This window comes from Periplaneta americana, chromosome 4 (assembly GCF_040183065.1).
Source record: "Periplaneta americana isolate PAMFEO1 chromosome 4, P.americana_PAMFEO1_priV1, whole genome shotgun sequence".
NCBI lineage: Eukaryota > Metazoa > Arthropoda > Insecta > Blattodea > Blattidae > Periplaneta > Periplaneta americana.
The window spans coordinates 149,182,874-149,193,457 of NC_091120.1; the positions used below are offsets into that span (position 1 = coordinate 149,182,874).

Here is a 10,584-nt window from a genome sequence, read left to right on the forward strand (position 1 = left end):
GGAGACAAAATTATTATTCCATGTTCGAAGAAATAGTTAGGCCTACTACAATCCCGTCGCTCTAATTTCCGGCAGCCAATCACGTTGCAGGTCGGCTACATTTAAACGTGTGCGTCTTGTGATTCGCTGATGAAGACGTTACGCATTTCCTAAGGCTTGATAAATACAGGGACATCATTTTATGTTTACTTCAATTTTATTGTACCTGAGATTTTTTAATGTACTTCACTCCCACCCCCTCTACTAGTAAACTTCCCAACCGTTCTCCACACAGAACCAAGCGTATACAGTCAAAGTCGCCTTACCGTCATAGTAAACACTAACAGTACTGAGTTAGTGAGTACGTTCCAGAAATATGTTCGCGTTTTCCAGTGACGAGAGAGCTTTCAATATTGAATCATATTCTCCCACAGGTACTGTCGTCCGTTTGTCTATGTCGCATCCCTATTTCCCCCACCTGCTTCTGCTTGCCCCTCTGTAAAGGCTAGTGGCTGGGCTGTCTTAGCTCTTTTCTGAAAACATTAATTTCTCTTCGGAATTGGACTTCTACGTAATATTATACCCATACAGCTGTTTAAAATAACTTAAATAAAAGGGCCTCGTTAAGTAATTAACTGTCACGTGATTTCCCCCCTTTCTACGATCTTGCGACATAACCACTTGGACGGACAGTAGATAGCATGTCTGAGTAAGTTTATCTGTGCGGGTCGGGCAGAAGTGAAGATTGAATTTACAGTACGTAAGGTATTCTTTTATAGAGTAGGTACAGAATTATTTCAACATGAGTTACTAGTACGAAGGACGAAACTGGTGATTTGAATTAGATGCAATAGTCTATAGTGCGATAATATGCACAAAAGAACTGAAGCCTGTATCGAAATAAATGGCCACCATTTTCAAAATTGTGTTTAAATATCCATATTATGATGATTTTTCAATTTAACTTCATTCTCTGTATTGTACGCTAGTGTGCTGTAGACAGTATAATCTACAATACATAATGAATACGTCTGTATGGATAGCTCAGTTCGTGAGTAAAAACACTTATTGTTAATACAGTACTGTATTTTGATTAAACAAAAACCTAATGAAAATTATCAAACTCAAAATTGCGATATTTCCTACTTTACGTAAATGGATGAACTACTTTTCTTCCCTCCTATACCTAGTAAATTGATTTGTTTGTATTTTACGCCAGTATCATCGACCTTCAGTCGTGGAAGGGGTAGCAAACGGTCTTTTCGGTTCTCAACAGTTAATGAAAAGGTATAGCCAGGTTAATATTAAAAAAGTTAGTAAAAATAAAATGATGTCCCTGTACTTAATATAATTGCCCGCCATTTTGGCTCTTTCGTTGGCGTTCGCAGAAAGCACACGAGGGCGTTATTTGCCGCTCAATTATTTGCTGAATTACAGTGTATTTGATTTATTATCATAGGAGCTACGAGATGATAATGTTTAACGGTGTGGCAAATAGATCCCTCGCCTGGTAGCTCGGCAACGAAAGAACAAAAATGGCGAAAGATACTATTTACCCAGACTTTATAGAGCCTTGACTTCCTAAGACATAAGCAAAGAGGAGGAGTCACGCCGGGAATAACAGCGTCGCGACTATACAATTGTCATTTCTTTATTCTTCTTTCTTTAATTTACTTCAAGTCAAGAAGAAAGTGAAGTCCATGAAATGTGCTGTAGACTTACACTAAGTTTTAAGATTCACAAATCCTGTCACTGCCTAACTGTGTCGATGCTGTGGTACTTTCCCAACACGGCTCAAATATTCAATAGTAAAAGCAATGTACTAAATACGAGATAAATATGCTACTGTTAATTACAGATCCTTTTAAAATTAACAATCTTATCAGAAAAATTTGAAGACGTTATTATATTGCATATAATATATTATAACAATATTTTCAATCCAAAAATATATTATTTTTAGATCAGTTTGGATTTAGAATACAAAAATCTAGGAAAACAGCAAACTTTAGGTTGATGAAGTACTCAATTCAAGTTCGAAATTATATGTTGGAGGATAGCTTGTAATTTTTGTAAAGCATTTGAGAGTATATAGATCACAATATATTGAATGATAAACACATTTTAAAGTTCTATGGTATTAAAGATGAAAAATTAGGTTGGTTTATAACTTATTTATCGAGCAGAAAACAAACAATCAAAAAGTTACTCAGTATTTGGAAATACTCAACACGAAGTTCTCTCGGGATCAATTTCAAGTCCATTGTTGATTCTAGTTGATAATAATTTAACCTCAAACATATATAATGTATCTGAGAAAATTTTATTTATTTTATTTATTTATATGTATTCAATCTTTTTTGTTAAATTAACACTTGTAAATGTATTCTCCTGTATGTGCTTTCATCCTAGTTGAGTGGGAGAGAAAGCCTGATGGCCATAACTCTGTCAGGGAAAATAAAGCTTTTATTATTATTATTTTTTTTTTTTCAGATGATACGATTGTGCTTATGTCAAGTAAACAATATGAATAGTTTAGGAACACTTATAATACAATATTAAAGCTAATGAATCATCATGTCCTTCACGTGTTAGACCTTGGTGCAGCGTTTCTCAAACTTTTTTGAAGTGGGGACCACTTTTGTAAGTCAGAACAGTTCCGCGGGCCACCTTACTCTTGTTCCCTTTGGAAGAAAATTTATATTTTTTGTAGCATATTTTAATAACAGTATACGTATATTTTGAAATATAATTAATTAAAATTAATTTAATTCAATTAATTTTATATTAGTATTAACTAATTAAGTTAATATCAATAGAAGAACCTGTTTGTGCTCGTGTTACAAGACAGCATTGAAGTAATCAATTTTATTAAGGCAAAGCCTCTGAATAGCAGAATATTTTTCATTACTTTACAGTGATGTGAGTAACAAACAACACACCGAGGTTTTGATTCACGCTCATTGCCACACCAAGTAAATCCAAGTTCCAAATAACTCTTGTCTTATTTACAGAACTATTTTTTCTTTGAATAGCTACCACTAGGACTAGTTATTTCTTTAATGCCACTAGAATTACTGATATTAATACCTTCACACACAGCTTATGAATTATTAGCACTGCCTAAATGAAGCATATTATCACGTTCCTTTCTTTTCAAAGATCCGAATCGAAGCCAGTTTTCCATTATGTCTAATGGGCACTATTTAACAGAGACTTAGACAACTACTAGCGTGTACCAGATAAGGATTTGAAACAACTAACTGCTAACAGGCAAGCGACAAATCAACAATGCACAGAATTTGTTATAAGTTACTTCTGACTGGCTACAAAAAATATAATTATAAAAGTATTGTAATCTGATTCGCCCGAATTTTAAAACGGTGCCTAAAATTTCTTATATCGTCATCTGAAAAAAACAGAAATAAAAAAATATTGCAAAAACAAGTCCGATTTTCAACAAGTAAAGATACAATTTGGCAAGTTCTATTATTGATGTACGACGTATAGTACGTGACCATTTCAATGTGCAGACTGGGTGTCGGAAAGACTATTAAGAAAGTCATAGATACATGAAAAGGTTTGGTACTTTGGTCCTCTGTTATGAATTCGGGTGGTCCCAGGCTGAGTTACAGGCGCAGGGAAAAGATGGCGAGAAATCCCACGTTCATAGTGCTTTAAATCCCTCTCTTGTTGCTGAGAGTAGAGTGGGAAGTCGGTAGACGAGTAGGGTAATAAATTTCATAAAATGTCAGTACTGGGAGAAAAAGTGAAAGGCGATTGCCATGTGTCATTTCCAAACTCTGAGATTTTCAGCTATAGTGTGATACGCAATTCGTTTGAATTTTATTTTTTCTTCTGTCTTTTTTAAGGACCACAATGGCAGACCTCAAAGACCACAGGTGGTCCGCGGACCATAGTTTGAGAAACGCTCTCATGCCGACGTTTTCGTGGTCTTCCCAGATTTCTCTTTCCTCTTGGTACATAGGCAAGAATTTGTCTAGGCAATTAGTATTATGAGCCTTGAAAGTAATATTAAGAGTTCCAGTGGATAGGTTACAAGCCTGTCGCATAGTCCAATGGTAGGGCTCCTACCTTATCAGCCTTCTGGCTAGCGTTAATACGGCATTTCCTCCATATGTGTTGGAACAGTTATACCTCTGTGACTCGGTTCCAAGAGCCTCGTCTGTTTATGAACGGATTGCACTGCGTGAAGGTGAGGTTGGGATACAGGAAAGGTTATAGACGGAATGTACAGTAGTGGCAAAAAAATTGGACCGACACTTGTAGCTGATTTCAGAGCCTTGTTATTCCAGAGCACGATAGACTGGTAACGAAGACTTTCGTGGTTCGAATCCTACCTGGGAAGGAATCTTCTTTTTTTTTTTTTTGTTCCTTATTCAAATTTATTCCCAATACTTTTCGATTGCAGCGATATTTTACTACTTAATTAAATTATTATTCCCAGAACATGAATTTTACCAGCAATCGAAAAGTATTGGGAATAAATTTGAATAAGGAACAAAAAACGTTTCCCTCCCAGGCAGGATTCGAACCACGAAAATCTTAGTTACTAGTCTATCGTGCTCTGGAGTGAACAAGAATCTGAAATCAGCTACAAGGGTCAGTCCGGTTTTTTTTTTATTTTAGTAGGTTATTTTACGACGCTTTATCAACAGCTTAGGTTATTTAGCGTCTGAATGAGATGAAGGTGATAATGCCGGTGAAATGAGTCCGGGGTCCAGCACCGAAAGTTACCCAGCATTTGCTCATATTGGGTCGAGGGAAAACCCCGGAAAAACCTCAACCAGGTAACTTTCCCCGACCGGGAATCGAACCCGGGCCACCTGGTTTCGCGGCCAGACGCGCTAACCGTTACTCCACAGGTGTGGACCCGGTTTTTTTTTTTTTGCTACTACTGTACCTCACTATTCTTTTGCAACTAGAAAGCTAATGAAGGATTGATTTAACGCAAGTAAACCATCACTTAAAATTGATAAAAATCCAATATAATCAAGTTTAGTACACATAATAGTGCTCAGTTTTTATTCAAGTGGAAAAGACCTCAAATAATCTACAAGTACAAAGTTTTCGGTTAGGAATATTAGAATAACTTGAAAGTGGAAATCACACAGAATGTATAGGCCTAACTCTTAAATTAAGTTGTCCTTGTTATGGAGTGAGACCTTTATTTTCTTATTAGCAGTATGAACACTCTTCAAATAGTACAATTTGCGTATTTTCATTCCATAGCATACTGAAATAAATCAACTGATTTGTATTTATTCAAACCATGTTTCTGCTGAGGATATCATGTAAAAAAATTTTCCAAAATTCAGAAGTGCTGACCTCACATTATAAGTACATTATTTCCTTGATGGTGTTCTATGTTAATGATCAAGATATTTATAGTATTAATCAGAACATTCATAGTTCTAATACAGGACACAAATCACATTTCCATCTACTCTGTTACTCTCAGTTGCTATAAATAAAAAATAAGTTCACTATTCATGTATTGCGATCTGCACTGCCTAATTAACTTAAAACCTTGAAGGGCCAAGACAGAAAAATTCTGGAATATAATTAGCAAAATGGTAATGTTTTGGTGTCTCAACTTCGTTCCCTATTCATTAGTGAAATATTAATATTCAGCCATGTATAGGGAATGAAAGGAAAAGATACTGACCATCTTACCCCATTATCTCTTGGCTTAGGTGCCTTATTTATGTCACTTATGAATAGAGACTAGAATTCCATACAAATGCATGTTTTTATAGGAACACAGGACATAGCTCAAACTTAGTACTTATACATTTCATTACTTTCCGGTTCCAAATATGTGTAGGCCTATTTTTTTTTCCATGCATATATGCATATTTTGGCCTTTTCGGGGATAAAAACATGCATAATGCATGTTTAAGCAATTTTTGGCTTAATAATGCATGTAATATACATTATATTCAGTTTAAATGCATGTTTTAATGGTTCTGAGTGGACAACTCAGTTTCTCGATTTTTGTGTCCCTTATTTTAACTTCAAGAATCAGGACTGAAGAAGGAAAAAAACAAAATAACAGAAAAATGAAATAAAATTTTAAGATTATCACAATAAGATGTTAGAGGACCTTTCCCTGGACGGACGTTGAATTTTACAACATTTTACTGACGATCCTCTAAAGACTACGTATCATAAATGGATTTATTACGTTGGATATTTTGAGATTAGTAGAGAGGAAATATAGCGGATTCAAGGAAATTGCCGACAAATAATTTAAGTCAAAAGCACCCTCTTTCAGGAAGGTTGTAAATTCTCTCCGTTTTAAAGTACTAGTATCATTCGCTAAACTGTCTTTGCAGTGTGTGAACCTCGTAAGTGGTTAATGTGTTTGTTTATTCTGTTTGCGTGTGTTAATGTGGTTCTAATATGCTTCCAATTAAAGGTTTCTCCATTCGAATAAAGTGTACTAAACAATTTCAAGTCGAACAGTATGTTGTATCTGCTTCACTTATTGCAAGAATGGGGAAAAAAGGAAAGAATCTGCAAAGAATTCCATAGATCCCTCAGTTATGCCGTGGGAAAGTGGGTGTAGCGGTGAAAAGAAAACTGGACAGGGTCATAAGTGCGAACCTGGACTACGGATTCTTTTGTTCAGTGAAGAAGGTTATTTGTGGAGGAAACGTGAATGAAGAACTTGATCTGATATTGTCACAAAATATATTCATTCAAGTTTGCACTCATAATTTATTGCGATGTAGACTTATTTCTCTGCCTACAAAAATATATTGACTAACGAGTGCAGTAACCTCACAGAAACCTATTTTGAAATATTGTTAGGTTTTTAACTATACAAAAAAGTGAAGTGAAATAAGACATTTGGAACAAAAATGGAAGTGCATATTTTAATGTATTTTTCGCTTGATCGTGCATATTTCGTAGTTTGATAGCGCATGAATTCATGCATATTTTCGGATTTTATAGTGCACGAAATTCTCGTCTCTACTTATGAGGTTTCGACTTGTCTTTGGACAGTTGACTGAACAAAAACAATTTGCTTAGGAACTCCAAACTGAACCTTTATAGGTTAAAATGCTATTTCAGTCAAGATGTACATTTTCTCTGATAACCAAATACAATTAAATGTATCTTTAAAACTGTTGCTCATTTATCATAAAAGCGAACTTCAGGTTTAGTAGTCGTGCATGTACAACATAAGTGGACAAATAATAAGACGACTGTACAGTAGTGTAATTTAGTAATCATGAGAATACTGAAATTTCTTACCTGGAGTAACTGATGGTAGTATTATACATAGAAGTGTAAGTAATATGAGTTTCATTATGGCTGTCTAAGTTCTTGCTTCGGTATGCCTTCTGTTATGATTGCTTACCTAACTAAGCCTTACATGTTTATATCTCAAGTTCATTTTGTTGTACGTGTTATGGTGACGTGGTTGTACAATGGCGTATTTTGATAAAATAACAATAAGTAAAGTCCTTCATGTATTCTTAAACTCTATAATTAAGCTTCGAAGTGAAATGTATGAAAATGATAAAAGTATGGAAACTTAAGCTACACAAATGTAAAGTATTCCTGAAAACACGAAACTAAGATAAGATAAGATATGTTGATTAGCATTAAGAATTGCACGAATTCGTGGAACTATAAGAACAAATAATAATAATAATAATAATAATAATAATAATAATAATAATAATAATAAAATCGGGAGCAAATTAAACGCAGAATAAATATGGGAAATGCCTGTTATTATTCGGTTGAGAAGCTTTTGTCATCCAGTCTGCTGTCAAAAAATCTGAAAGTTAGAATTTATAAAACAGTCAGGCCTATATTACCGGTTGTTCTGTAAGGTTGTGAAACTTGGACTCTCACTTTGAGAGAGGAACAGAGATTAAGGGTGTTTGAGAATAAGGTGCTTAGAAAAATATTTGGGGCTAAGAGGGATGAAGTTACATGAGAATGGAGAAAGTTACACAACGCAGAACTGCACGTATTGTATTCTTCACCTGACTTTTTTTTACTTGGTTATTTAACAACGCGTCCACATCTGTGGAGTAACGGTCAGCGCGTCTGGCTGCGAAACCAGGTGGCCCGGGTTCGAATCCCGGTCGGGGCAAGTTACCTGGTTGAGGTTTTTTCCGGGGTTTTCCCTCAACCCAATACGAGCAAATGCTGGGTAACTTTCGGTGCTGGACCCCGGACTCATTTTACCGGCATTATCACCTTCATTTCATTCAGCCGCTAAATAACCTAGATGTTGATACAGCGTAGTAAAATAACCCAATAAAAATTATTTAACAACGCTGTATCAATTACGAGGTTATTTAGCGTCGATGGGATTGATGATCGCGAGATGGTATTTGGCGAGATGAGGCCGAGGATTCGCCACAGATTATCTGACATTTGCCTTACGGTTGGGGAAAACCTCTGGAAAACCCCAACCAGGTAATCAGCCCAAGCGGGAATCGAACCCGCGCCCGAACGCAACTCTGGATCGGTAGCCAAGCGCCTTAGCCGACAGAGCTAGGCCGGTGGCTCACCTGACATAATTAGGAACATTAAATCCAGATGTTTGAGATGGGCAGGGCATGTAGCACGTATGAGCGAATCCAAAAATGCATATAGAGTGGTAGATGGGACACTGGAGGGAAAAAGACCTCTGGGGAGGTCGAGACGTAGATGGTAAGATAATAGTAAAATGGATTTGAGTGATGTGGGATATGATGATAGAGGCTGTATTAATCTTGCACAGGGTAGGGACCGATGATGGTCTTATGTGAGGACGGCAATGAACCTGCGGGTTCAAAGCCATTTGTAAGTAAGTAATAATAAAATCTGTCATAACATAAGGCAAAATGTGCTATATAAATTTCATTTCTCAGAGATAAAAATATATCTACGAGTAGACAAAGTGTTACTAGGGGTACAAATATAAGTCTTCCAAATTACTACGCACTCTCTTTCGCGGGAATGTTAGAAGCTGAACTGTTGAAACGTTTATTATTATTGCGTTTTCGAGGAAAGTGAAAATTTTGGCGTTAAGCTCTTTTCTTGAATATAGGCCACATTTTTTTTCCTTAATGTTAGAAATATTAATTATATACATTCTTAATCTACGTTTATAGCAATGTATGTTTAATTGATTTCATTTTTAAATTATGTTTTGAGGTTATGACTTACAACATGTGTGTCACAAATATTAAATACTAGTATTTAATGTATTCCATCTTTATACCCTGGTTTTCTGTTTTGTTACTAATGTTGATATCTGTAGGAGGAGAGAAAATCTCACCTTCCAGCAAACTAGAAAACAGTGGAATGAAATGGCAATGCAAGAAGCTATGAAATAAGTTCGAGAAAAGACGTGAGAGACAATTCATCTGGATTCAGTATTAGGCCTACGATTGGGAATACACCTTCTAATGAAGATGCTGAATGTTTGTTCTGTGTCTTTCTCAGCCATTTTAACTTTGCAATATTGTTAATCTTTTAACTTGATAATGGTACTCCATATTTGTACTTCCATTTTTATGAAGGAAATATGTTAGATTTTGAGGAAAATGTTTTTTTTCAAGCATTTTTATAACATCTAAGAAACTTCTAAGTCCTATATAAAATTCACAGGAACATTCAGCAATAAACAATACTATACTTTACGTTCATTATTCAAACGTGTAGCTTACAAAAGAAAAAGCAAAATGGTAGGCCTATTCCATATTTGTAACACTTCCTCTATAAACATACGCACTGTCTAATATAAAAAAGGAACTGCTATATTAAACTCATGTTAAACGTGCATTTATACATAAACTTGTTCAATGTTGGCCATGTTATGACTAAGAATGTGACGTCGCGAAGTAGCCTGTCTTTCTCGTTAGCCACGGTAAAGAATTCCAGAGGTGAGGTGATGTTATAGTGATGAGTATAAAGACGTTCTGTGATGAGGAATGGAAACAAGCAATGGATGCTGATTACGAATTGTTGTGAGGAAGTGAAACCGTTATGTTAGATGATTTTGGAATAGAAGTTTGTAGAATTTTGAATGTATGATTTTTCTCTCCCTTAGACGAACCTTCGAGAGTAGTTTGAGAGACGATGTTACATGTTCAGGTTTTCTAATATTACAGACAAATTAAATACACGCATTATATGAAAGTTGGTATTTGGATTGGCTAACCTAGAATCACAGAATTTCTCAAGGATCAATATTAGGCCCTCTACTTTTTCCTAGTGCTTACAAATGATATTGCCCCCCTAATAAAAGATGTAGGTCGTCCCATATTATTTGCAGATGACACAAGTACAGTAATTACAGCCGATAACTCCAACACATTCCAATCTTCAACAGAGGAAATTCTCTTCAAAATATGTGACTGGTTCTCAGTCAATAAATTAGTATTAAATTGTAACAAAACTAACATAATTCAATTTCAATCCTGTTCAAATTCAACCTCTCAAATTTCAAGCGCAATAAGTAACAATAGGTCCCTAATAGAAACAACAAAACCAAATTTCTTGGCTTAAATATCGATAATGTGTTAAACTGGAAAAATCATATTAAAGAAATTACCCCCAAACTAAATT

The 10,584-nt window shown here is 35.4% G+C and overlaps 1 protein-coding gene across 1 annotated transcript in view; it reads right to left on the reverse strand.

Annotated features, from left to right (window-relative positions):
- The window catches only part of LOC138698311 (pancreatic lipase-related protein 2-like), a 51,002-nt gene extending 43,504 nt beyond the window's left edge, over positions 1-7,498 (reverse strand). Inside the window, exon 1 of the mRNA XM_069824134.1 lies at positions 7,264-7,498. Coding sequence (XP_069680235.1) covers positions 7,264-7,318 — 55 coding nt within the window. The 5' untranslated portion in view covers positions 7,319-7,498. The remainder of the gene's footprint in view (positions 1-7,263) is intronic.
- Between the last annotated feature and the right edge of the window lie 3,086 nt (positions 7,499-10,584).